The sequence below is a fragment of the Mus caroli genome, unplaced genomic scaffold, assembly GCF_978045245.1.
Source record: "Mus caroli unplaced genomic scaffold, Mus_caroli_1 scaffold_1, whole genome shotgun sequence".
NCBI classification, from domain to species: domain Eukaryota; kingdom Metazoa; phylum Chordata; class Mammalia; order Rodentia; family Muridae; genus Mus; species Mus caroli.
In genome coordinates this window covers 13,009,771-13,037,464 of record NW_028227256.1, presented here as the reverse complement: position 1 = coordinate 13,037,464, position 27,694 = coordinate 13,009,771, and the positions used below count along the sequence as shown (strand labels likewise).

The window sequence follows — 27,694 nt, the reverse complement described above, 5'->3', positions numbered from 1 at the left end:
TGCTTTTACTTTGTATTTATGAAGGAAGGTCCCAGTTGATGGCAAGCCCCTTTACTGAGCCATTTCATCTGGACCCTACTTTCCTTAAGATCTCGTGACATTGGGCCACTGGAATACACTAAGATGATAGCTCAGTATCCTTAAACACATCTTCGATCTCTTTCTGTATGTTCACACAGGCTCCAGGATTTGGAGCATGGAAAATTTACAAGGGACACTGACCTTTACTTTCAAACTACCTTGTCAGTTGTTAATTTTGAGTCTGAAGCACTTGGGTACCCTCTATCCAAGCCTAGATCATAATACAACTTAAAATAACTTTGAAGCATTACTCATATCTGAAATTTTGTTGCTCTTCCTAGCTACTCAGTGTAAGGCTTAATTCTTAAAGTAGCATTAAAGTTCTTGGTGCATTGTAACCATTTCACACACAGACCTTTTCTGTAAATTTTTTAACTGACAAAGCTTTTAATAGATTACCAGTCAGTAAAGGAAGTTATTTTAAGTAAAAAATTATGCCCTGGTTAAGTTTGCCAAATAGACACTAGGCATTTTAAAAACAGGGATCCTCAAATTTAGAAATACCCCTCCCCCAACCAGACTGGCTTGTGGGCAAGCCTGTGGATAGATGTGGAGTGCCTAGCTCGTTGTGGGCAGTGCCACTCCTAGGGCACTTGGTCCTTAATGGTTTATATCTATTTTAAAAGGCTGAATAAGTCAGGAAGCAGCAACCTCCATAAGTTCTGCATCAGTCCCTCCTGCCTGAAGTAATCCCTTTCCTTCTCAGCTTGCTTTTGGTCAGTGTGCTTATCACGGCAGTAGAAACACTAATAAGACTTGTACGCAAAAGGAAACAAAATTGTTCGTATTTGATCTCTTAAAAACTAATTCAGAACTCAGTGCAACTCCTGAAAGTTTTCATCTGACACTCACAGATGTACATGTGCACACAGAGATGTGGTTTGCTTTTATTTTAAAACAAACTTTGTTAATACATGTGAAAAATCAAGACAGCTTTGTGGAAACATTCTAAATCTTCAAGTGAACACCAGATAATCTCTCTTTAAAAAATCGCCAGGCGTGGTGCTGCACGCCTTTAATCCCAGCACTCGGGAGGCAGAGGCAGGCGGATTTCTGAGTTCCAGGACAGCCAGGCTACACAGAGAAACACTGCCTCGCAAAACCAAAAAAAAAAAAAAAAAAAAATTGTAAAGCTGAATGAAGTAGTCATAAGTCCAGTTACCAGTGTCTGCCCCAAATTTCCTTTTTGCCAAGGAAAAACAAGCCATTTCCAATCCTGATATCCAGCCCCAAAGCGCCAGCCTTTCCTCACCTATCTTCTACCCTGGTTCATGGTCTTTCCCAAACAGATTCAAGATACCCCACAGTCCTGAATGCTTCTGGTTTTCCCTTAAAAGCAGCACCCCGGTGTTCTCAGATTGCCAGCCCCTGCTGGATCAGTCTACTTGGTACTGCCTCCTTGAGACCTGTTCGTGACCACAGCATTAAGCTCTCAGTGCCTGCTGACAATCCAATGAATCTACCCTTTAAAACAGTAGCGTTTAAAATTCCAAGACTCCTCTAGTAGCTGTCTTTATTGGTGGAGGTGGAGGAATAAGAGGTGGTCTCAGTTTGGGTTGTATTGCTGTGAAGAGACACCATGACCAAGGCAGCTCTTTTTTTTTTTTTTTTTTTTCGAGACAGGGTTTCTCTGTAGCCCTGGCTGTCCTGGAACTCACTCTGTAAACCAGGCTGGCCTCAAACTCAGAAATCTGGCTGTCTCTACCTCGTAAATGCTGGGATTAAAGGCATGTGTCACCACGCCTGGCTCCAAGGCAACTCTTATAAACAAAACATTTAATCAGGGCTTACTTACAATCTCAGAGTTGGCATTGCTACAGATACTCTACTTGTAGCTTGAGTAGTGCCCATAGTCAAGCATATTCAAACCACCACAGAGGTGGAACATGAAGTAAGGATCTGTGTATACATGTGCATAGACTGACTATATATATATATATATGTGTGTGTGTGTATGACAGAGGTGCACATATGTTTCAGGAATATGTGATGTAAATTAGAAAAGTAAGTTAGAAATTTTTGTTTGGTTGGTTGGTTTTTAGAGACAGGGTTTTTCTGTGTAGCCTGGCTGTCCTGGAACTCACTTTGTAGACCAGGCTGACCTCGAACTCAGAAATCCACCTGCCTCTGCCTCCCAAGTGCTGGGATTAAAGGCGTGCCCCACTACCGCCCAGCAGTAAATTGGAAACTTTTTACAAAGAAAGTTAGAGGTAGAGATTTCTATTAATACAGTCTCTAAGACACAAGATGAAATAATTATGAACTTCTTCATTTTAATAGTTTTCCATTAAATTAGTTAATTTTTTAAACTTTATTGTGTTACACATGTGTGTGTGTAGATCACGTGTGTGTATGTGAGTGTTGAAGTGTGTATGTGTGCATGGATGGATATGTAGAAGCAAGAGGACAGTCATGTGGTGTTAGTTCTTTTCTTTCACCTTATTACGACTCTAGGAATGGGACTCAGATCATCAAGCCTGCATCTAATGCATTTTTAACCATTTGCTGCCCCCCACCACCCAATTTACTGTTTTAAAATATTGTATTTATTTTGTGTGTGTGTGTTCACATGCAACAGTGTGCCTGTAGAGAGAGGGCAGAGGAAAACCCCTGGGATTCCTTTCCTGTCATCATGTGGCATCATTGATGGATGGAACTCAGGTCATGAGGCTTTGGAAAAGGCTTCTACCTAATGAGCCATCTTACCATCTCTAACTTAGTTAAAAAAATAAAAAGTGCAACCCAGGCTGACCTTGAGGCATGCTGAGTTGTCATCAAGTGTGACTTGTGAGTAATTGTTAGGATGGTTAGACACTGTATGTGGGAGGTATTAGGTACCCTTTGCCTTTTACATAGAATCATTTGTGTTTGTAAATGAGGAAAACCTTTTCTGACTAGAAGAATTTAATTTTCCATTCTGTTAAAAGTCTAGGTAAATGAGTTTGCCATGTTTTTTTATGTGCATTATTTTCACGTTTGCCCTTTGTTGTTTCTTCTGGCTGCAATGTGTGGATAAAGACTTGTGTTCCAGAGATGGCTCAGTGAGTTAATTACCTGCTGCTCGACTATGAGGCCTGGAAGCCCAAGTACCCACGTAAAAGCTGTGCATGATAGACTAAGTCTGCAATCTCTTTGTTCTTACAGGGGTAAGAGACAGATTTAGCAGAGTCCACAGAAGCTTGGAGGCTAACTAGTCTAGTACAGACAGTCAGTAAATGACATAGACCTTGTCTCAAATAAGTGGATAACAGCCGAGGTTGTTCTCTGATCAAACGTACTTGCTCTCTGACATATGCTCATGTGTGACACACACACACACACACACACACACACACACACACACACACACACACGAAAAGACTTTAGCCTGAGGTGGGGGTTGTGCATGTCTTTAATCCCAGCACCTGCGGAGGCAGGCAGATCTCTGATTTCCAGGCCAGTCTGGTCTACATGGTGAGTTCTAAGGACAGCTAAGGCTACACTGTGAAACCTTGTCTTAAAACACCCAAAATAACAACATGAACAGACACTTTAAGGAGAGATGGTAAAACAGTAAAATACAGTGGCCTCCCTGAATTGTATTATACCACTGGCAAGTAATAAGAGGTACATTTTCTAGAATTGGCTCCCTCTTTGTTTCTACTGTGCTTTAAATGTTTGTGTTCATGCTGAAACTTAGTGCTCAATTTAACATTTAAAGGTCCGACAAGATCGGTTGTGGTTAGATTAAGAGCTTCATCCTTATCGGTGGGATCAGTGCCTTATAAATTGGCTGGAGGCAATAGAGTAGGTGTCATTTTTACCCTTCTCCTTGTGACATTTGTCTTTCTGGAGGGATGCGGTGTTCAAGAATCTCAAAGAAAACATTGTGTCCTCACCACACACTGACCCTGTCTTCACCGTGATCTTGAATTTCTCAGCAGTAGAACTTTAAGAAAAAAAAAAAAAAGAAGAAGAAAGAATTATGGTAGAGTTTTAGATGTGCAGCCAAAGAACAGTATGGGGAAAGGCAGACTCTGTAGGGTACAGGAGCCAGGGGGGCATGGAAAAGAAATCCTTTCAATCTTAAATGTTTGAATGCTGGTATATTGTTTAACCCATATAATCTCTTCTATGTGATTCTCCACTATGCATCCCCAGAACTGAATTTATCGTTGGTTTTGAGATGGACTTCAGACATATCTTCTCCTAATTTCCACCCTTGTCTTAAGTTCGGCTGGTTAGTATGCAACCCAATCCTAAATATGTGTCTCTTCATCCTTATTTTTCATGAATTCTTTTAGTTCTACAAAGTACACATCCGTGGTTTTATTGGAGGTAGGATCACGTGCTTCCTAGACTGGCCTTGAATTTACTGTGATGACCTTGGACTGACTAAGGACCAAACCCAGCTTCAGCATGCTGGGGAAATATTCCACCACAAAGTCCATCTCACTGCTCTGCTACCTCCAGTTTTTCACGAGGGGCTAGCTTTCTCTACCCTGGTATCACAGCTTGGATCTAATCTGAATTGGCTTTCTTAACCAGGGAACTTCAATACTGATGTTCTCTGTGTTAAGCAATGTGAGGCATGCTGATGTTGATTGAGATCTTACTAAGTAGGTGAGGTGCTGGTCCAAGGTAGGGTGGAGACACACTTTCCACAAAATACTTGAACCGATCTAGTTACAATGAATCTGAAAAATGAGACTGATATCAGCTGATGTGCCAGTGACCCGGCACAAATCCCCTCCTTGTCCAACTGTCCATTCTCACTTCTACCCTTGGAAGAGTATTTTGACAGCTGTCAGCCAGCCTTGTTTTTTCATCGCTCCCCTCTCAGAAGTGACCCAAAGGCGGCATCCACCCTGGCTTCATACCCTGACTGGGATTCCTTCCCTGCTCTCTCAGCCATCCCAGCATCCACCTTGGCCCACTATCTGGAGGCATGGCCCACTATCCTGAGGCTGTTGTATCCGCCTAGCTCAGTGGGGCGGCCCCAGGCTACGGGCGCCTAGCAACCAACGGTGTACCGGGCAAGCGGGGCCGCAGCTGCGAGCGCTCGCTGGCCCCGGCTGGGCCAGGCCTTGCTGAGCGGCGGCCGAGCTCCGAACGTCGCCGGGCTGCCGGCCGCCGAGCATGCTCGCCCTGAGAGTGGTGCCAGTGCGAGAAGGCTGCCGGCTGCCCCGCCCCACCGCGGTGGACAGCCCGGAGACGCGGCTAGCCTCAGCCGAGAGCTCGCATCCACCCACGGCCGTCGCTGGCTCCCACACTGCCCGCTGCCCCCGCTGGCCCAGCCATCCTCCTTGGTGCCGTGGGTCCGGCACCTGAAGAAGCCCATCTCCTCTGTACAGCTGCGGGGACGGTGAGTGCGGGGAGCCGGGGCTCCAGGCTGGAGCCAGGAAGGGCTCTCTTCAAGAAGGGAAAACTGATGTCTTCAGAGCCACGTGGGACACTCCAAACCTGCCCTCAAGGCGCTTCGACAGGATGGCTTGGGCATGAGGACCTAAGTTGGCACCGTTTGTGGGGTCAGGTGTCAGGAAACGAGGCTGAGACGCTGAATATTCTTTTCACACTTCTTAGGTTCTGTCCAAGCAAAGGACCCTTGAGTTTCCTGGACAGAGCTTTACAAGTTCACTTTGCATCTCTCCTAGAGCTTAAACCTAAGGTTGGGAGCAGAGATGTTGCCTTTCTTTCCCATGGCCTTCTTTCTCCAGTCTCAACTAGATGGATCAGAACACCCTATATTGCCAATTCTGTTTTGTATCATTTGGGTATATTTTTTATTTTCATTATAATCTAAAGGTACAAGAAAATAATTGTGCTGGTCATGTAGACTGTTTTATGTACTAGTCCTCCATACTGGTCATCTAGCCCCTTTGGAGTCATAAACACCAGGGAAACCATAGGGACAAATGCAAACAACTTGTCAAACAGGCTATTGTGTTCTTTGAAACAAAACAACGTCAGGTCTCAGATTGTGTCTGTGAGTGTGCATATGGAATCCCTATTAGTTAAATGTTAGAATAATATTTCGTAAAACTTTTGTTGTTAAAACACACTGTCTGTTTTTGAAATTGTGCATTGGTGCGCTTCGCTGACTCGCCCTGAGACACAGGTTTATTTTCCAACTACTTCCTTTACTTTAAAATATGTCCGGTGTTTTCTTTCTTTCATAATTTTCCCCTGTTATTTTAGCCACGAGTGGTATAACCTATACATTTCTAATTGATACAAGATTCAGGTTTTCCATTTTACAAATATTTCACAACAACTTTTATTTATTTATTTATTTATTTATTTATTTATTTATTTATTCACTTTACATCCCGATTGCTGTCGTGGCTCCCCAACAATGAACATTCTTACACAAAGAAACAGTTCTGTGGAATAAATCCCTTGAAACAGAACTGCTAAGTAGGGCTGGGAATGGCTCAGCACGTGAAGGCTGGGCATTTGCAGCACAGATGTCTTGGCTTCAATTCCAGAGCTCACAGAGAACCAGCGCCACAGGGTTGTCCTCTCACTTCCACATGTATGCTATGACAGGTGGGCCCCCAGCCCCCTTCTCCCTTTATACAGGAAAAACGGAACCTTTGGGTCAGGTATATGCACATTAAAAGTTTTGACAGAAATTTTTCTTTTGATTTTTTTTGTATTGGTTTGCATTTTCTTTTGGGGGCAGGGGTGTGAGACTGTCCATGTAGCCTTGAACTCACTATGTAGCTTGAACTGACCCTCTCCCCATTACTTCCCAGTTATAAAAGCACCATTATGCAGGGTTTGAGTTACCTTTTCATCATCAGGCTGTGGTGAGAGAAACACGTTTATTATTTAAAAATAAATTATGGTTTCTGTTTGCAGGATGCTTATTACATGCTTGTCACCTCTGGACACTTAAAAGTGTCTTTAAAAATTCAGTCTGCCGGGCAGTGGTGGTGCATGCCTTTAATCCCAGCACTCGGGAGGCAGAGGCAGGCAGATTTCTGAGTTCGAGGCCAGCCTGGTCTACAAAGTGAGCTCCAGGACAGCCAAGGCTACACAGAGAAACCCTGTCTTGAAAAACAAAACAAAAAAACCAACCAAACAAAAAAATTCAGTCTTTGTCCACTTAGAGTCAGAAGCATGACCCTAAGATTATGTTTCTATCAGAGGACAAAGTCAAGACTAAAATCTAGGTTCACTTTACTCTAGAGCTTATCTTTGTAGAGTTTGATGCCTCATTGAATCATTGGCTGGCAATCATTTCATAGGAGTTTGAGCATAAAGTTCTATATTTTAAGGGTTATTTTATGAATGAGTAGTCTATCTGCATATACACCTTCGTACCAGAAGAGGGCCATCAGACCCCATTACAGATGGTTGTGAGCCACCATGTGGTTGCTGGGAATTGAACTCAGGACCTCTGGAAGAGCAGCCAGTGCTCTTAACTGCTGAGTCATTTCTCCAGCCTGAGCTACTATCTCTTAGATTTGTTCCCTTGCCTCCAAAATGCTCTAGGTTGGCTGTCTTTCTAGACCCTCGCCCTTTCTTCATCTTCATACCCAGAAGATCTTAAAGCATATTCTGGCTTTCTTCTCCTTCTCAAATCCCCCTTGCCAACTTTAGTAAAGTTTTTAGCCTTAATTTTTTATCTGGAAATAGTTCTTAACTTTTTTATCTCTAGGGCAGCTACTCTGAGCTTCTACTGCTTGGTTCTGGATTGTGTCTGCCCGAGGGAGCTTTATGTACATAAAGCTACATTTGCTTTATGTAAGGCAGTGTTCCTCATTGCCTGTCAACCTATGCACTAACTCAGTCTCCTTGAACACTATGTATTGCTTGCCTTGTCAGGTCCACAGCCACAGTCACCATTAAGTCCCCCTTCCTTGTCACAACTTCCTTGTCACAACCTGTTGTCCCATTCTCAGTGATATATTTTAATAACTGCTGAGCAGGGCCTTGCAATCATGCCTGTCACCCTGGTACCTTAGAGGCTGAGTAGGAGGTTTATGAGTTTGTGACCATCCTAGGCTATGTAATAAGATGACTTTGTATAGGAAAAAAGAAAGAAAGAAAGAAAGAAAGAAAAGAAAAAGTCAGTCACTTGTTTTAACAGTGTGCCAGCTATTGGGGCATAGAGATCCCAGTATGTTACACACACACACACACATACATACACACACACACATATATATTATATACATATATATACATACACACACATATATAGTATATACATATATGTATATATATGTATATATATATATATATATATATATATATACACATACACACACACACACACACACACACACACACACACACATACACATAAAGTTGTTCTTGCTCACATTGTAACAATTCCAAGGCAGGTGTATTTATCAACAGTTGACTTTCCCAGGTTTTAGAAGAACCCAAGCTCTGCTCTAATCATTTCACTCTTGTCTAAATTCAGTTAACATACAATAAAGAGTTTTACTACATACTTATCTTGTACTATCAGGTTGTATACTTTGGGCCCAATAGAATTTCATTTAAAAAAAAAAAAGACAGTAGAAGAGGAAGGAGAAAACACTTTCCCATCAGATTTACTTCTTTTCTCAGTACAGTTAGGACCTGGTGCATCGCAGAATGTCAACATAGCTTTATGGGTAACAGTTATCAGAATGAACTCTCATTGTTTTTTGACTTAAATCCTCTTTTGAGAGGATTTAGACTTTTGCTTCCTAATTACCACTATTTTATTTTGACTTTCAGCCCTTAGCACTGGCATTGTAAATGCATACATACCTCAGTGAATATATAATCAGTGAATATATAATCCGCTCTTTGTTATATTCACCGGACCCTTGTTCTAAACAAAGCTGAACCTGGGCTTACTTTCTTCTACAGTTTAATACTGGGTGATCTTTTCTCATAAAAAAAGAAAGAAAGAAAGAAGATTTGATATCCTTGAAGATAAACATTAGTATATATTTGTGATTATTGCTTTAGAATAAATTTCTGGATGTAGAATTGCTCATTAAGAATATTTAAAATTGTGGCTGGAGAGATGGCTCAGTGGTTAAAAGCCCCGGCTGTTCTTCCAGAGGACCTGAGTTTCATTCCCAGCACCCACGCTGTAGCATGCAAGCATGGTTGACTGCCGTATACAGGCAAAATGTATGGAATACTATGCATATTATGGAAGTCAGAAGAAGATATTGGAACCTCTTGAGCTATAGTAGTGAGCTGTCCCACTTGGGTGTTGGGAACCAAATGCAGGTCTTGTGAAAATGCAGCAAAAATTCTCTCTCTCTCTCTCTCTCTCTCTCTCTCTCTCTCTCTCTCTTTTTAGATATTTTCTTTAATTACATTTCAAATGTTATCCCCTTTCCTAGTTTTCCCTCTGAAAATCCCCTATCCCTTCCCTCTCCCCCTGCTCCCCAACCCACCCACTCCAATTTCCTGGTTCTGGCATGCTATACTATCATCTCTCTCCAGACCCCAGCTGATAAATATAAAATTATTTTCCTTTGTGTTTATAATTTTTAAATATATTTAAGAAATTGAATTTTGGCCGGGCAGTGGTGGCACATGCCTTTAATCCCAGCACTTGGGAGATGGGCAGATTTCTGAGTTTGAGGCCAGCCTTGTCTACAGAGTGAGTTTCAGGACAGCCAGGACTATACAGAGAAACCCTGTCTCAAAAAACCAAAAAAAAAAAAAAAAAAAAAAAAAATTGAATTTTGGGTGCCCACAAAATGGCTCACTGTGTTAAAGTACCTGGTAAGAAGTCTGATGGAGTAAGTTTAATGCCCAGAATGTCATTGGTAGAAGGAGATAACTAACTCATGATAGCTGTCTTTAATAGTCACAAACATACAATGCTGTGTGTGCATGCACACGTATAACTGTAATAAAACACTTTAAAAATAAATAGATTTTCTGAGTTATTTATGTCATTGTTTAAGAATCTATTTGGAGGCTGAGTGTGGTAGTGCACACCTTTAATTCCTGGCAGAGGTAAGCAGATATCTGTGAGTTTGAGGTCAGCCTGATTTACAAAGGGAGTTCCAGGCAAGCGGGGCTACATAGAGAAGCCTTATCTCAAGTGTTAGAGCCTCCCTGTGTTATGCTCATGGATTCTGTATGTCTGGTATTCTGACCATTTGTAGAAGCAGTTTGGCTGTATTTCATGAAGTATAGGCCTCAACTGGAAGTTTTTGATTTTTAATTTTATTTTTATGTGTATGGGTATTTTGCCCACGTGTGTGTCTATGCTGATGGCCTGAGGTATTGCTGAGAGTGGTACCTGAGCCCGAGGAGACAGTTCTGAGCAGCTGACACCAGAGTCAGTGTAGAGCAGAAAGGCCGAGAGAACCTGCTCTGTGAGCTGGCGCTGGACAAGCGCTGTGTTTCTCAAAGTGCAAGGGTGCACTGTGAGGGGGCCGTCTGAGAAGGTCCCAGCATGCTTCTTCCAAGGAGCTCAAAGCCCAAGAAGAGGTAGAAAGAAGTGCAGACTGGCAGAGTGAAAATCTGCCCTACCATCTGTGTGTGTGTGTGTGTGTGTGTGTGTGTGTGTGTGTGTGTGTGTGTGTGTGTGTGTGTGTGTGTGCATGTGCTATGGAGTTTCTGACCCCAAGGAAAAGACCATAGATTTAATCCAATAATAATTAAAGGAGTTACGGATTACTACTATCAGGACAACAATCTCTAAGCCAAACTTGAGATGGGGGTGAGGGAAGGAGTTTTAAAGGCAAAACTCAGGAGAAGATCTTGAGTGTCTGCAGAAGCAAGTTTTAAGCTGTTTTGCTTTACCAAGATTAGGTAGTCAAGGCAACTTGAATGTCTTCATTAACAGTTTGCAGAAGCCATAACACAACCAGCTGTACATTTCTGTGTGGCAGGGGGTTACTGAGTCAGGGTTAAATGGCCAGAAGGGTGCCAAGATGGATGTGCATTCTTAGATATTACAAAACGGAATTTACTTAGGGTTCTAGAATGCTTCAACCTCCCTTCTAGCCCAGCGACCAGAGGTAGCGGAAAAGGGAGGCTTATAGGAAAAGGGGGTTGTGGACCTGTCTAGAAGTAGTTCCTTGGGAGGAGGGCAATTCTACTCTTTGTTGTCAGGATAGCAGCAGTCCAGTCCAATAGCAAACACATGAATCAGTAGCAGTGACTCAATCCAGCAGAAGCTGCAAGGCTCCGCTGCATCTGCACGAGTCAGCAGAAGCTGCAAGAATCAGCCAGAATATCATGAGAAATCCTTTGGCACATTTCTCTCTACAAAGTGAAGACCAGGAAAACAATGGAAGGCATAGCAGTGCAAAAGCATCCTTTAACATCTGTGGGATTCTACTTATACCCTTTCCAAACATCAAGGGGGCCCTCTCAAGTATTTGCTTCCGCAAAAACCCTCTTGGGTGTCTGTTTCAGCAAAACAGCGTCCAAAAAAAAAAAAAAAAATCATGTGATCTCTCTCTCTCACAAGATAACTTCCAGAAAAACATCATGTGATCTCTCACAAGACAGCTTCCAGGAAAAGTCACGTTATACAACAGTTTCCAAAGAAACCAGAAATTTCTCCTTCATGAATGTCTAGCATAAACTGGAGGGTTTTCAGCCATCATGTTTGTGCAGGGGATCTGCTTCTCAGTGTTGGACAGAGCAGATGAGAGTCAATGGGTCTGGACTCACTATGAGGGAACGCAGCACAGGCTGTGCCTATGTCCTTCACCCAGGCTTACTCAGAGGAGCAATTGCAGAAGGAGAGCTCTATGCATGTCATTGTTACAATGTTCTGGATCCACTCTTGTGAGATCTACAGAGAAAGCAGGGCCCTTCTCTTCCTACATAGTATGCACATTTGAAGATATACTTATCCCTAACCCAGAAAGAAACAGGAAAATTTACTATTAAATCCATTAGGGAATATATTTACCATTTCAACATTCTCATATGTTGTATCAGTAAGGAGAGGTTCTTCCCTAAGAAGGTTTGTAAAAAGAAACTGACTCCAAGGTTATTGAAATGGATGAAATGCTGGATTATAAACATAATAATAATGACTTTTTAAGACTAAGGTGGGCAGGAAAGGTGCCTCAGCAGGTAAAGGCACTTGCTACCATGTCTGGTGCCAAGAACTTGATTTCTGATGCCGAGGGAGGAGAGAATTGATCCCTGGAGTTATCCTCTGACTTCCAGGCCTGTTCAGTGTGTACCCACTCACACACACACACAAAGGAATAGATAGATGTAACAACTTAAAACATCAATGAATTTGGTGGAGGCTGAACTAATTAAGGAAGATAATATGATATGAGCAACAAGTTTAATAAAGAGATTGTTTGACAAGAAAAAAAAATTGTTGGATATGAAAAACTGGGTATGTTGAAATTAAAACTCTGGAAAGCTTTGCCAATAAAGGAAATCAAGAATGAAGATTTTTGAGGCTTGAAGAGAAGGTTCAAGGGTTAAACTATTCACATAGAAATAAGAAAGTGCAGATCTGCCGGATGGTGGTGGTGCACACCTTTAATCCCAGCACTTGGGAAGCAGAGGCAGGCGGATTTCTGAGTTTGAGGCCATCCTGGTCTACAAAGTGAGTTCCAGGACAGCCAGGGCTACACAGAGAAACCCTGTCTGAAAACAAACAAACAAACAAACAAACAACAACAAAAAAACCAAACCAAAAAAACAAAAACAACCCCCCCCAAAAAAAAAGAAAAAAGAAGAAAAGAAAAGAAAAGAAAAGAAAAGAAAAGAAAAAATGAAAAAAAAAAGTGCAAACCTTTCATCTGAAGTACCTGAGAAACTGGAGCAGGAAAATTATAGGTTCTGAGCCTATATCTGCCTACAGAGTGAGTTCAAGACTAGCCTGAGCAACTTAACCCTGTCTCAAAATAAAAAGCAGAGAGTAGAGAGATGGCTCAGCAATTAAGAGTGTTTACTGCTCTTCCAGTGGATCCAAGTTCACTTCCCAGCACCTCTATTGAGTGGCTCACAACTTCCTGTAATTCTAGTTCAGAGGAAGAAAACAACACAACCACAAATGCACAGAGAAGGATAAATCTCACTAGGAAAACAGATAAGCAATCAAAAAAAAAAAGATTTAAAAAAAAATGATAGGAGCAGCTTTGCAGTGGCAGTGCTTGTCTTTCATCTCAGCACTCAAGGCAGAAGCAGGTGGATCTCTGTGAGGTTGAGGCCAGCCTGGTCTACAAAGTAAGTTCCAGGACAGCTGGACCTATGCAGTGAAATTCTGTAATGACTTTATGTCTATAATTAAAAAGATATAGACTGGCTAATTAGATTGAAAAACAATATCCAACTATTTGTTGCCTGTAAGAAACACATTTCACCAGCAAAGACAAACAGAAACTGAAAGAATAGAAAATGATACTCCAAACGTGGAATCTGGAAGAATTAACTGTGCTCATATTTAATAAAGCAGAATTCAAGGCAAAAATTAGACGAGACAAAGCAAATCCCTCCACATTACATTAGCACAGGGAAATCATCAGGCGGATATAAGATGTAAATATATATGCACCAAATGTTGGTGTACACAATTTTATAAAATGTTACAAAACAAAAACTAGAACAAAACAATCAAACAAAAATTACTGGACATAAGGGACATATAGGCCCCAGTATAATTATAGTGACTTCAACACCCTATTTTTACCAATAGGTTGGTGGCCCATGAATACCCCACCCTCCAAAAAAATATTGAAGGCACTTGAGAGATGAACTATATGATAGATTAGTGGAATTAACAGACTCTCAAGCATCATCTAGCAACCGCAGCATACATATTTTTCCACATATTTTATAGAAAATTTCTCATGAATAGATCTCTGAAATTGTCATTTTTTAGGCCATAAAGCAAGTCTTGAGAAATTTAAAATGCTTGCAATAATTCTTGGCACATTATCATTAAGAAATAAATTAGAAATCAACAGCAGTATATACACGCACAGAAAATACATGGGCATGTAGACAATGAACAATGCCTTTTTGGTATTGTGAGTAGGGCATTGAAGATACAAGGGGATAGGTTTAAAAGCTACTGGAATCAAACTTAAAATGTAGATTCAATCTATCACATATGTGAAACAGCAAAAGCAGCTCTGAAAAATGTGTAGATAGCTATGAGTGCCTATGTTAAAAACCCAGAGAGTTCTCAGATAGCCTGATGATACAACTCAGGGTCTTAGAAAATCAAGAACAAACAAAACCCAGTAGAGTTACAAAGGAAGGGTACAGCTCAGAATTGAAGTCAGTCCAATAGAGGCCAGAAGAACAATATGAAGAAGCAGGAAGACAAGGAGCTGGTTCTGTGCACAGGCTAATAAGACTGAGAAACCCTTAGCCTAACCAGCCAAAGGAAGATATAAATTGATAGGATAAAAAAAATGAGATATTATAACACTGGAGACATCAGAAATTTAGAAGACATATACCAGGAATTCTTCCATAAACTTAAATACAACTATCAAAGGGTCCACCTGCCAGGATTGGCTGGACTTTGGGATTGACCTCATTGGGGTAACAGTGAATAAAGAAACAAGAGATGGGTAAAGAATGTTGGGATTGGGTGGTTTGGGGCTGTGAGATGGCTTAGTAGATAAAAGTGCCCGATGACCTAAATCTGAAATCAGAGCTCCACAAAGAGGAAGGAGAGAAGCACTTTCCACCAAGTGCTCTCTGACCTCCACATGTGTGTGGAACATGCATTTTTGTTGTCCTCTAGGTTTCCTTGGATTTTTAAAGACAGGGTTTCTCTGTTTAGCCCTGGCTGTCCTGGAACTCACTCTGTAGACCAGGCTGGCCTTGAGCTTACAGAGACGGGCCCGTTTCTACTTCAGAAGTGCTGAGATTAAAGATGTGTACCACCAAGCCTGGGTAGTTTTTTTTGTTTATTATATCAATGCATTCCTGAAGTTGTATTCACTTGCAAATGCAGAGTATTATTTTTAAATTTCCTTTTCTTCTTTATGAAGAAGAAGAAGAAGAAGAAGAAGAAGAAGAAGAAGAAGAAGAAGAAGAAGAAGAAAGAAGAAGAAAGAAGAAAGAAGAAAGAAGAAAGAAGAAAGAAGAAAGAAGAAAGAGAAGGAGGAGGAGGAGGAGGAGGAGGAGGAGGAGGAGGAGGAGGAGAAGGAGAAGAGGCTTTTCTAGACAGTCTCACAGTCTTATAGAGCCCAGGCTGGCCTCAAACCTGCTTCATAGACATGAGTGATCTTAAAGTTCTCATTCTTCTACCTCCATGTTAGTGCTGGATTACAGCAGACATCATATGGACAGAGTCTCTCTCTGTAGCCCTTACTCTCTGAGAATGTATTATGTAGCTGAGTATGGCTTCGAGCTTACCAGCTTTTGGCTGTCTTCTGAGTGCTGGGGTTAAAGATATTCACCACAGTGCCTGGCTCTCAAAGGTGGACTTTAAAGCAAACTTTTATCATCAGAAATTTTAAGAATAGATATAAATCTAGAGGTTAGAGTCTTCATGTATTTATTGTAAAGATGCTCTAGGAAAACCCAGTTCTAAGAACATTGTTTTCTGACGCAGCAGGACAAAATGCTTGAGGAAGACATTGTAGTCTGAGGTGTTCAGAAAGTCCATTTGTGTGCCCTCATTTTCCCACTCTTACCTGCAAGCAATATTGTCTCTGCCACTCACTCCTGTCCTGGGGCTGTTGAAAGGCTGGCTTGAAGCTGAAAGTTATCCAGTCATCTCTACTGCTATAGATAAAAGAAGTTCTTAGAATGGAGTCTGGATTGTGATTCTAAGAGTCTTTTTTTTTTTTTTTTTGAGCCAGAATCTCACTTTGTCCTTCCGGCTGTCCAGGAACTCACTGTGTGGCCCAGGCTAGCCTTGAACTCACAGAACTCAGCCTGTCTGTCTCCTGTGCTGGGACTGAAGGTGTGTACTACCATGCCTGGCTAACAAAGTCTTTTTTGAAGAATCTGGAAATGTGCACTTCGTGTTTGGTTCTGAGATCATTTTCATGGTCTTTGTTGTCTATAGAGTAGTTTTGTTTGGTGTTGTAATCTTTAGCCACAAATCCTGTGGCATCAAAAGCACTTAAGGGGTTGTGTTCAGGGATATCAAAGTGGTGGTGGTGGGCTGTGTCTTTCTGTTATCCCAGCTCTGGGTTGGTGGAGGCCTGTAGGTCAGAAGTCCAAGGCCAGATTTGCAGAGTTCCTTTAGCCTAGGTTACTTGAGACACTGTCTCAAAACACTAACCAAATGAAAGGTTTGTTAAAATGCTTAAAACACAATAAATTTTATTCTTAAAACTCTCTAGCTTTAAAAAATCTTAATAATATGGTGGACATGGTGCCACATGCCTTTAGTCCTAGCACTTTAAGGCAGAGGTAGGCATATCTCTGTGAGTTCAAGGCCAGCCTGGTCTACATAGTAAGTCAAGGTTAGTCAAGGGCTATATAGTGAGACTTTCAGTGAACAAAATAAAACCCCACGAATCCATATGTCCATATTGTAGTAAATGTGTGTTAATGTCTAGCCTTCCCCGGGGATATGAGAAGATATTTACAAGAAGTGCTTGTGTTTTTCCCTTTCCCTTACTGGAGCAGTGTCTCCTTCTCATCCGGGCTATTGAAAGAAGAGAAAATGTCAATGCTATCTCCTGAGATCAAATTTGAGACTTCTAATGCCACCAGAAGCAACCTGGACAACTGCTTTCTGTTTGAGAGCAGTTGGAGGAAGGCAGTTTTGGAAACACAGAAGATGAGGAAAGGTAACTCCACCTCAGTTCTTAATCTCTTGGAGGAACATAAGTGCTTGCATGGGCTTGACAGATGTATTTTTCCCTTAAGCAGTCGAGGCATTATGTAACTCATATGACATTTACACTGGGCTAGTAGTATATGAACTTTACAGAAAGGAGAGATGGGAGTGAGTTAAGATTAATATTCTGTGAGCAATGAAAACACATTTTATTTATTGTCTTATAATTTTGAATTGATTTGTTTATTACTTATATTTTAAAATTGTTTTTGAGACAGTCTCACTATGTGGTCCTGACTGGCCTGGAACTTGCCATATAGCCTGGGCTCATTATTTTTTTCCCAACAGGTTTTACATACCTTGAATTCATCCTGTAGTCTACACTGGCCCTTACTTTCTGATCTTCCTGCCTCCACCTTCCAAGTGCTATATTACAGGCTTGTGTCACTATGACCTTTCAAGCTTTTAGCCTCTTTCTACTTTAATGCCCTTGTTTTTATTACTTGTTTTGTTTTGGTTTTGGTTTTTCGAGACAGGGTTTCTCTGTATAGCCCTAGCTGTCCTGGAACTCATTTTGTAGACCAGGCTGGCCTTGAACTCAGAAATCCACCTGCCTCTGCCTCCCAAGTGCTGGGATTAAAGGCGTGGGCCACCACGCCTGGCTTGCAGCACTCTCGGTTATCTCTCCAGCCTCTGCTTTGACTTCTTAACTAGGGGATGATGAAAGGTCTCAGCCAGTAAAACACAGGCAAGTTCAAGTCCAGAAAATATGAAAAGGTCAGTAGGCATGGCGGCCCTCCTTAATCCATCATAGGAGGAAAGAGAAAGGTAACCAGATGGTTAGCCAAGCTAGCTTAACTTGACAACTCTGGGTTCTGCTTTAATGAAATTGATAAAGGGACCCAAAGTAAATAGTGTGATTCCGCATGTACACACACTGGCACAGACACACATATACACGTGTACATACATGGTCACAAAGAGACACACATATGCACACACACAGACACATGCACACATACATATAGATACATACACAGATACACAGACACACACATGTATACACCATACACACACATAGAGACACACATGCACAGTCACATGCATACACACACACATAGAGACACACATGCACAGTCACATGCATACACACACACACACACACACACATGCCACACAGGCACTAAAAGATAACTAAACTTGAAGTCGAGCATAGTGGAGTACAGTGATTCAGCTTTTGGGAGGCAGGAAAATTGTTGCAAGTTCAAGTCCAGCTTGAGCTACATAGAAGCTTTGTCTCAATTAAAACCCAAAAGGACCAAACCAAACCAAACACTTGCACCATGCACCCCCCTCCCCCCCAAAAAGGGTAGACCAAATGTGAAGTCAACAGGAACAATCTAGATACTTAATGTTGGTATTTACAGAGTTGCTTTGAATTTTGTGGAGAGAAAATTCAAATCAATGCCAAGGGTAGGATTTTAGAGGATTGTGTCATTTCTGCTTTGTGACTATTTACACGAATGTAGGATGGATTCACTACGAGCAGTGCAGAAGTCTTGAAAGTGACTTTTATCTAAACATGGTGCTAATGTTCTGGGAAGTCTGGATAAAATAGGGAACTTAGCAGAACCACAGGCTGGGCTTCTTCCTTTGTCCTTGCTGCTCTTGCTCTCGGTTTGGCAGGGCAAGCAGCTGGGCTTCGAGGGATGGAATCTAGGGTCTTGCAGATTCTGGGAGATCCCTCTGTTACAGAGTTACTTTCCAATCCCTTTGAGTCTTTTATTTTCAGACCCAATGTCACGAAATTGCCCAGGTTGTCCTTGAACTTGCTTCTATCCTGGACTGGTAGTTAATTTATGGTTCTCCTACCTTAGCTTCCTAAACACTGGCATTACAGGCCTGATGCATCATAGCCCACTCTCCTTGTCTCACTAATAATAATACTCCACCCTCCCAAGTCTACTCTTCCCCGTGGTCAATATGGCCAAGTTTGAAATTCATTCTCTTGAGAGTGACAAGTACTTTAATTTCTTTCATTGCTAGTTGATTTGCTTCGTGGTACTTTGTGTGTGGTAGAAGAATTATGCATTTAACCAAGATGATTATATGATTTTTTTAAATCACAACACACAATAGCATTTGGTCTAGAAGAGCCCAAGGAATGTCTCAAAATGCCGTATTTACCAGAATTGTCAAAGAGCTCAAGTTCATCTTCACTAGAGGCTCACAAGCGCCTGCTGTACACGGACGCTGAGATCCCTCCCATCAGGTAGGTGACCTGGTTTTGGCTCCCTTTTGTTAAATATTTGTTTGTAAGTAAAGATGCTGAAGGCTTTCAGGGCTAATAATTCTGATTCTTGCTTATTGAGTTTTTTCATATAGGATTGAATTTTTATTATTTTATTTTTGTTATTTAGCCGTTTCATTAAAGTTGATGAATTAGGCACTCTTCTGTCTTTTCAGTGCTATTGTCAGAAAGGATTCAAGGATTCCGCCCCCCCCCCTTCCTTTTAAGTATATTGGTTGTCTGAGCCTAGTTCAAATGCATAGGAGCATCAGAGGGGTTATTCACAACAGTCTTCACTGAGCCACAATATGCAGGTTTTGGAACACCGTAGATGAGACTGAGGGACTAATGAAACCTTGCTCTATCAGGAAGAAGAGGTTTAGCCAGTCACCTACCCTTGTAAATTGCCAATAAAAGCCTTTCATGGCTCAAGAGCTGGGCCTGAAGCTAAGGGGCACAATGCTTGTAAAGGCCTCTAGGCCCTGAGTTCCATCTGGAAAAAAAAATCCTAGCTATATGTGCATATCTGTAATTTCAGTAGTTAGAAACCTGAGGCAGGAGGATTTCTAGTTCAGGGCTAGCCTAGGTTACATAAAGAGGCCCTGTTCCCCTAAAAACGAGAACCCTACTTTTCTAGTGTATCTCTGACATCAATGAATCAATGAATACTTCTTTCCAAATAAAAGAAAACACCTTTCTACAAAGAAATTGCTAGTGCCAAACTCTAGCGCTCTTGGAGGCTAAGGTAGGTTTGCTGTGAGTTTAAGGCCATCCTGGATCACAGCATGAGTTTAAAGACTAGCTTGAGCTACTTAGCAAGCTCTTGTGTCAGGAAGCAAAACAAAACAAAACAAAACAAAACAAAACAAAACAAAACAAAAAGCAAAGGAACCAACCAATGAAACAAAAACCATCCTACAGTCTAGAGAGGTGGCTCAGAGGTTCCAGCAACCTGAGTTTGATTCCTAGCCCCACCTTAGGCAGTTTACATGGCTGCCTGTGACTCCAGCTCCAGGGGATCAGATACTTCTGGTCTCTTCACACACACACACACACACACACACACACACACTCACACCACACACACAATTAAAAATATATATATTAAAAAGCAGAAGTAAACTGGGCATGGTGTCAAATACCTTTAATCCCAGAACTCAGGAGGCAGAGGCAGGCAGATCTCTGTGAGTTCAAGGCCAGCCTATTCTACAGAGTGAGTCCAGGAAACCAGTGCTGGTTACACTGAGAAACCCTGTCTTCAAAAACCAAAAACCAACCAACCAACAAAACAAACATAAAACAAAACAGGGATGTATGGGTTAGTAAAACAGCCTCACATTCTTCCAGGCTTCTGCTTCATTAATTCACCATTGAACATGAGTGTCCTAGTTATTGGCATGATAAACATCATGAACTTGGGGTGGGGGCGGGGGGTAAAGTTTTTCATTTTACACTTTCAGGCCATGATTCTTCATTGATGGAACTCAGGGCAGAAACTCAAGGCAGGAATGTGAAGCAGAAGTCATGCAGGAGCCCTGCTTACTGGCTAGCTCTCTACCTTACATTCTCCTACTTTTCATTTAAAACATTTTATTTTATGTGTTAGTGTGTTTTGCCTTTATGTATATATGTGTACTACATGCAGGTCTTCTGTCCTCAGAGTCCAGACGAGGGAATTGGAAGCCTTGCACTGGAGTTACAGATGATTGTGAGTCACGAGTGGGTGCTAAGAATTGTACCCAGGTTCTCTGGAAGAGCAGGCAGTACTCTTAACCTCTTAGATATCTCCTCCTGTACCTCTCTGATACAGGCCAGGGCTACCTGTCTAGGACTGGTACCATTCACAGCTAGCTCTGCCCTTCTCTCTTAATTAGCACTTAAGAGAATGTTCAACAGACACATAATACAGGCTAACCTGATGAGGAAGTCCTTCAGTTAGGGTTTGGCCATCTTATATAAAAAAGAAACATTATGTGAGTTATAACATTTTTTTAAGGAGATGTATATATATATATATCCTTAAAAAATATATATGTATATATATATATATATATCTGGGTGAGTTGGTTTTGTTTTTGTTTTTGTGCTAGATTATAGGCATGAACCAGTAGGCTTTCCAGATTTACATTGTTGTATGATCTTCATACTACAATGAACTTTAAAGTCATTTACCCACAGGGTGCATACAAGACTGGTATGTTAGATTTATTTTTTTCAGATGGACATCTCTGTAGCCTAGACTGGTTTGGAACTCATGCTGTAGATGAAGTGGCCTTGAACTACCTCTGTCTCCTGAGCACTGGGATTAAAGATATTCACCACTGTTTGCTTTTGTGCTGTTAGAGATTGAGGTCAAGGTTCTGTGAATGCTGTGCTAGTAATTACCACTGAGCCACATTCCCAGCCCTAGCTTTATTATTTTGTTTGAGACAGTCTCATGTAGCCCAGGCAAGCCTCTAACCACAATATAGCAGAGCAGTAAGTGAACTCCTGGTCTTCTGTCAAGTTTTATAGGCATGTGGATTACAATTTTTTTTTTTTTTTTTGGTTTTTCGAGACAGGGTTTCTCTTTGTAGCCCTGGCTGTCCTGGAACTCACTCTGTAGACCAGGCTGGCCTTGAAATCAGAAATCCGCCTGCCTCTGCCTCCCAAGTGCTGGGGTTAAAGGCGTGTACCACCATGCCCGGCCTGAAAAATTTATTTTATGTGCATGAATGTTTTCTGTGACATATGTACGTACACCACATGCATGATTAGTGCCTGCAGAAGCCAGTAGGTGGAGTCACATTTCCTGGAATTGGAGTTACAGACAGTTGTGAGTAGCCATGTGTGTGCTGGGAACCAAACCCAGGCCCCCTTGCAATACCAGAAAATGCTATTGACTGATGGCCCACTCTTCAGCCCTCAGATTTATTTCTAATAGGATTGCTGTTAAGTACTCTTGATATTAATGGTGAAAAAGCAAGTACATAACTAGAACATATTAATTAAAAGTCAGCCAGTCTTATTCATGTGCATGTGAGTTCAGGTGCCCAAGGAAGCCAGAAGTGTTGGCAGTACCCAATGTAAATGGGGAGAAAACACTATTAGTTTCTAACTGTTGAGCCATCTCTGCAGCCTCTCATTCTGCTGTTTAAGACTTAATATTGGCCAGGCATTGTGGACCACACCTTTAATCCCAGCATTTGGGAGACAGAGGTAAGCAGATGTCTGTGAGTTCAAGTTCAGCCTGGTCTACAAAGTGAGTTCCAGGCCAGCAAGGGTTGCTTAGTGAGACTCTGTCTCAGCAAAACAAAATAAACCAAATCCACCATCACCACAGCAACAAAAAATCCAAACCCAGTGACACCCAAGCCCCTGAAGTGGCCACTGACCATGTCATGTGATCTTTATTTTACATCGTCTTGCTAACTACATTATTGTGCACACACTGTTCTGAGGCCTGCCCAACTATGTCCTATTTCAGACTTTTAAGTTCCGGTGACATCACAAGGAAGACATTCTACCTATAGACTTTGTCAGCACTTAAAATATTTTCTAAAGACAGATTTCCCAGCATCAAAGTATAAAGAGTAGGCTGGGGATCCAGCACTGTTGATAGAATGTTTGCCCAACACACATGAAGTCCTCAGACATCCAGTAGTGCACAAACTGGATGTGGTAGAGCATCCTGTCATCCAAGCCTTCTGGAGGTAGAGGCAGGGGTCAGAGGTTCAAGGCCATCCTCAGTTATATAGTTATATGGTTATGGGAATTAATCTCAAAAAGAAAAGGCAGAAATCAAGATAGTAAAAGAGAAATGGTGAGTTGCTGGTGGGGCAAATGTGTCAGAGAGGCAGGATGGTAAGAGTGCAGAGAGAGGAAGAACCCTTTGAAGCATGACTGACTCCAGGCCTGCTGAGGAGCACTTACATTATTTCTAAGACACCAGTGTCCATGATGCTCTGCTGTCGTGTGCAGCCACAGCCGTTTGTTGGGGTGCACATGAGAATATGTAGGGTACCCTAGGGCAACAGAGTTTCTACCAGTCTCATCCAGACTTGTTACCCTTCCCCCAACAGGTGCTCAGTCTAAATGAACCAGAAGTCTGGGAAACAACCCATGACTTAACCCTCCTACTTCTGAGCCTTGGCCTTTCTGTCTCTTCCTTACTTCAACTGTGCTTGTTTTTCATTCGTTATCTGGCTGTTTGGGAAATCACTTCTTGACATTGTACACTGACAGTCGTGAATTTGCTTCTTGGTGAGGGATAATCTGAACACATCTGCTCACACTCCGGCTAGCACCTTCCTGTATGAAGGGGAATGACAGGGGCTAGGTGAGGTAATGTCTTGAGCAGGTAGGCAAATGTGGTGCTTTCCCTTGTCTTTGGCTGAAGTGCTTTCATTGCAGCCATTCCAATGAGAACATACCAAGTTGCTTTCAAGGGTTTTATTACCCTATGCATATTGCACACTGTTCTGTGAAAAAACAATCTTGGCAAAGCAGGGACGTACTCTTGTTTATTTGTCTGTGCACAACTCTTTACCTCTTTTAATCCTGAATATTTGACTCTAAAACTCTGGTAAATATCTAATCTTTTCTCAAATTTTCTTAATGAGGATGAGAAGTTTCCAGTGAATCTCACAACACACAAGGGATGTAACTGATAATAGCATTGTAGATGTAAAGGTTTAAGTTTACTGTAGTTATATGAAATGTGGAATCCTTACGGTGGATCACCTTACCCATTTCCCCTAATAATTGGTAATGCTGATGACTCTTTGGGACAAGAGTTTATTATAGGAAATCATCAGATCATTGTGACTGGTAGTGCAGAAATATGGGATCCAGGCATCTCACATGACATGCAGGCATGCCAGTGTGCCTTCTTTCAGGTCTGCTCTGTCATAACTGCGTAAACTTATCTCAAAGGCCTATGTCTTAGTCAATGCTTAGCTACTGGTGATGTGCATTGGGTTGGTTCATTTCCACTTCTGATGGGGTTGATTATGAAGAGTTAGTTCTCTTCTGTATACTTACTTTTAAAAAAGATCTATTTATTTATTTATTTATTTATTTATTTATTTATTTATTTATTTATTTTATTTTTATGAGTACATTGTAGCTATCTTCAGACACACTAGAAGAGAAGATCAGATCCCATTACAGATGGTTGTGAGCCACCATGTGGTTGCTGGGACTTGAACTTAGGACCCCTGGAAGAACAGTCAGTCCTCTTAACCACTCAGCCATATCTCCAGCCCCTGTACCCTTATTTTTATCCTTATGTGACATTTAGCAAGGTGAGTTTTGGTAGAACACATCTGGTGCTTACCAGACGCAAGAGCATAGAGGCGTGTCCCCAGAACAGGACCAAACAAAGCAAAACAGAACATAGAAAGCCGAGGGAGCATTGCTGAGACTATGCTCTTTGCCTTTTGTTGCATTCTTCAAGTCACAGGCTCAGGGCTGATACATGCCATTTTGTGACCACCTGTAATCTTTAGGATAAAGAAGACCAAGGAGTCGTGCAGTGTGGCAGCATTTCAGGAGAAGTCAAAAGGTATGGTACTGTTGCACTGCTTTCTCCCCTGACTTAAATGTCTCAAAGAAGGTTTTACTATGTAGCAAGAATGGCTTCAAGCTCCCAGTAATCCCCTACCCCAGACTTCTGTGAGCTGCCATTATGTGTCCAAGCCCCATGCTTAGCTTGTTAATGTTTTGGCTGAGCTCTGCTTAGTTGGTAAATTTGATGACTCTGAGGTTCACTACACACTCTTCTGTCCTCTCAGGACCAAGGCCAGGCCTCCAGCATAGCTCATGTGGGTGCCTTAGAAGCCTTGAAACTGGCCTCCTTAGTTTAAATCTCTGCATGCAGTCTTCACCTCTACACACACTACTGCCTACTCAAAGAGGCTCCTCCTCGCCAGTACAGACGGAAATGTGAATTTAGCACTGAACCCTATACAACCTTTCCCAAATGTTCCTTTCTATCCTCCTTTTAAAAAATATTATTTTATGTGTATGGTGCCTTTGCTCACATGCATGTTTGTGTTGCAGTACTATGCACCCTGTGTGTTTAGTACACTCAGAGGCCAGAAGAGGGCATTAGATCCTCTGGAACTGGAGTTACAGACAAATTGTGAGTTTCCATGCAGTTGCTGGGAATCAACCTGGGACCTCTGAAAGAACAGCCAGGACTCTAGCCATCTCTCCAGCCTCCTCCTCTTCCTCTTCTTCTTCTTCCTCCTCCTCCTCTTCCACCTTCTTCATTTTAAGATTTTTAAAATTTGTCTATATTATGTATATGTGTGCTTTGTTGAATGTACATCTGCACACCAGAAGACAGACAATTGTGAACTACCTTGTGGGTGTTGGGAATTGAACTCAGGACATTCAGAGGAGCAGTGAAAGAGTGCTCTTAACCACAAAGCTATCTCTCCAGTCCCAGCCTCTCATTCTTTTTTTGTTTGTTTGTTTGTTTGTTTTTTGAGACAGGGTTTCTCTGTGTAGCCTGGCTGTCCTGGAACTCACTTTGTAGACCAGGCTGGCCTCGAACTCAGAAATCCACCTGCCTCTGCCTCCCGAGTGCTGGGATTAAAGGTGTGGGCCACCACGCCCGGCAGCAGCCTCTCATTCTTATCTTCTAATTTTTTTAAAAAATGAAGTCTATGTACTGAACACATTTCATTATAGTACCTACCTATCTGTTTCTATTCCTGCACAAACATCATGACCAAGAAGCAGACTGGGGAGTGTCTTAGTTAGGGTTTACTGCTGTGAGCAGACACCATGACCAAGACAAGTCTTATAAAAAACAACATTTACTTGGGGCTGGCTTACAGGTTCAGAGGTTCAGTCCATTATCATCAAGGTGGGAGCATGGCAGCACCCAGGCAGGCATGGTGCAGGAGGGGCTGAGAGTTCTACATCTTCATCCAAAGGCTGCTAGTGGAAGACTGACTTCCAGGCAACTGGGGTGAGAGTCTTAAGCCCACACCCACAGTGACATACCTACTCCAACCAGGTCACACCTATTCCAACAGGGCCACAACCTCAAAATGGTGCCACTCCCTGGTCCAAGAATATACAAACCATCATAGGGAGGAAGGGGTTTATTCAGCTTACACTTCCACACTGCTGTTCATCACCAAAGGAAGTCAGGACTGGAACTCAAGCAGGGCAGGAAGTAGGAGCTGATGCAGAAGTCATGGCAGGATGTTTTTTACTGGCTTGCTCAGCTTGCTTTCTTATAGAACCCAAGATTACCAGCCCAGAGATGGCACCACCCACAAGGGGACCTCCCCCTTGATCACTAATTGAGAAAATGCCTTACAGTTGGATCTCATGGAAGCACTTCCCCAACTGAAGCTCCTTTCTCTCTGATAACTCCAGCCTGTGTCAAGTTGACACACAAAATCAGCCAGTACACTACCTATATTGTGAATGTTTAGAGCTCCAAACTGCTTATTAAGTCAGTTTCCTTTCCAAGCACCATTGAGTATTTTTATCATATTTGGAGGGAGAGTCTGTCCTTTGAATCTTTAAAATCAGACATTTCCAACTACTCACTTTGATATGTTTGATTAGAATTTTGTTTTTTTTTTTTTTGAGAGCAGACACTAAAAACTCTGCTGAGTCAGGTAACATAATGGCACCTATAAGATGTAGAGAACTTTCTAGCAATTCTGGCATCTACATTTACTGCCTCCTCCTTACTGTACTTGTTAGATTTTGGGGACATTATTTTGGAGGCAGTGTATACCACATGTGACAGAAAACACATATCAGATATCTGAGCCCTACGTTAAACTCTTAACATTTTCCTGAAGTAATTTTACCCAAAGTTAGTGGTAAAGTTTCTTGAGGCATACTCAAAAGTTTGCCATTTTTAGGTATGTTAGAAGTAGGCATTGGCCTTTCTGGTAATTTCGAGGTATGTAGATAAAGATTCGGTAATGTTTTGTGGGCATCAGTGGTACCATGTGTCATACCTCACAAATGTCACCAGTGCCTTCTGAGTTGAGTGCTAATGGCTGGTTTCTTCCCCACAGTCTCTGTCTTCAGTGACCCTTTCACAGGAGCACCCTCTGACTTCTTACAGAGGCTTTCCAGAATGGCCATACTGGAGTATGACACTATTCGCCAGGAAACACAAAAGAAATTGAGGAGAGGAAAGAAGCGAGATCTCCGAGACTGCTAACGGGTTCCAAACCATGTGATGCTTTCTTCCCTGGGTTTGTGGTGCACATTTGCCATGTTTCTCTTTTTTCCTTTCACTTTTTTGATATGTGATGTGATATACATACAAATGAAATGTAAATAGCAAATAAATATTTTATGTTATATATGGAATGGCTTGTATTTTGTTGACATGGCATTTAACTTATTTTATTTCAATTTACTTTTTAAAATTGAAAATGAATATTTTATTATTAAAATAGGATGATTTTATTTTTATTTTTATTTTTATTTTTTTTAAGATTTATTTATTTATTTTATGTATATGAGTACACCACCATTGCTCTCTTCAGACAGACCAGAAGAGGGCATCAGATCCCATTACAGATGGTTGTGAGCCACCATGTGGTTGCTGGGAATTGAACTCAGGACCTCTGGAAGAGCAGTCAGTGCTCTCAACCGCT

The 27,694-nt window shown here is 41.7% G+C and overlaps 1 protein-coding gene across 1 annotated transcript; it reads left to right on the top strand.

Annotated features, from left to right (window-relative positions):
* Positions 1-5,100: 5,100 nt before the first annotated feature.
* On the top strand, positions 5,101-27,372 carry CUNH8orf89 (chromosome unknown C8orf89 homolog). Its single transcript, XM_021174404.2, has 5 exons — positions 5,101-5,425; positions 16,624-16,787; positions 18,917-19,049; positions 24,557-24,612; positions 27,104-27,372. The coding sequence occupies exons 2-5, from the start codon at positions 16,661-16,663 to the stop codon at positions 27,250-27,252; spliced, it is 465 nt and encodes a 154-aa protein (XP_021030063.1). The 5' UTR covers positions 5,101-5,425; positions 16,624-16,660; the 3' UTR covers positions 27,253-27,372.
* The last annotated feature ends 322 nt before the right edge of the window (positions 27,373-27,694 follow it).

Bases quoted from the DNA above. Each gene is read 5' to 3' on its own strand.
- CUNH8orf89 (XM_021174404.2), top strand. From the start codon at position 16,661: ATGTCAATGCTATCTCCTGAGATCAAATTTGAGACTTCTAATGCCACC. The intron at 16,788-18,916 runs GTAACTCCACCT...AACACACAATAG, and splicing joins AACACAGAAGATGAGGAAAG to CATTTGGTCTAGAAGAGCCC. The intron at 19,050-24,556 runs GTAGGTGACCTG...TGTAATCTTTAG, and splicing joins GCTGAGATCCCTCCCATCAG to GATAAAGAAGACCAAGGAGT.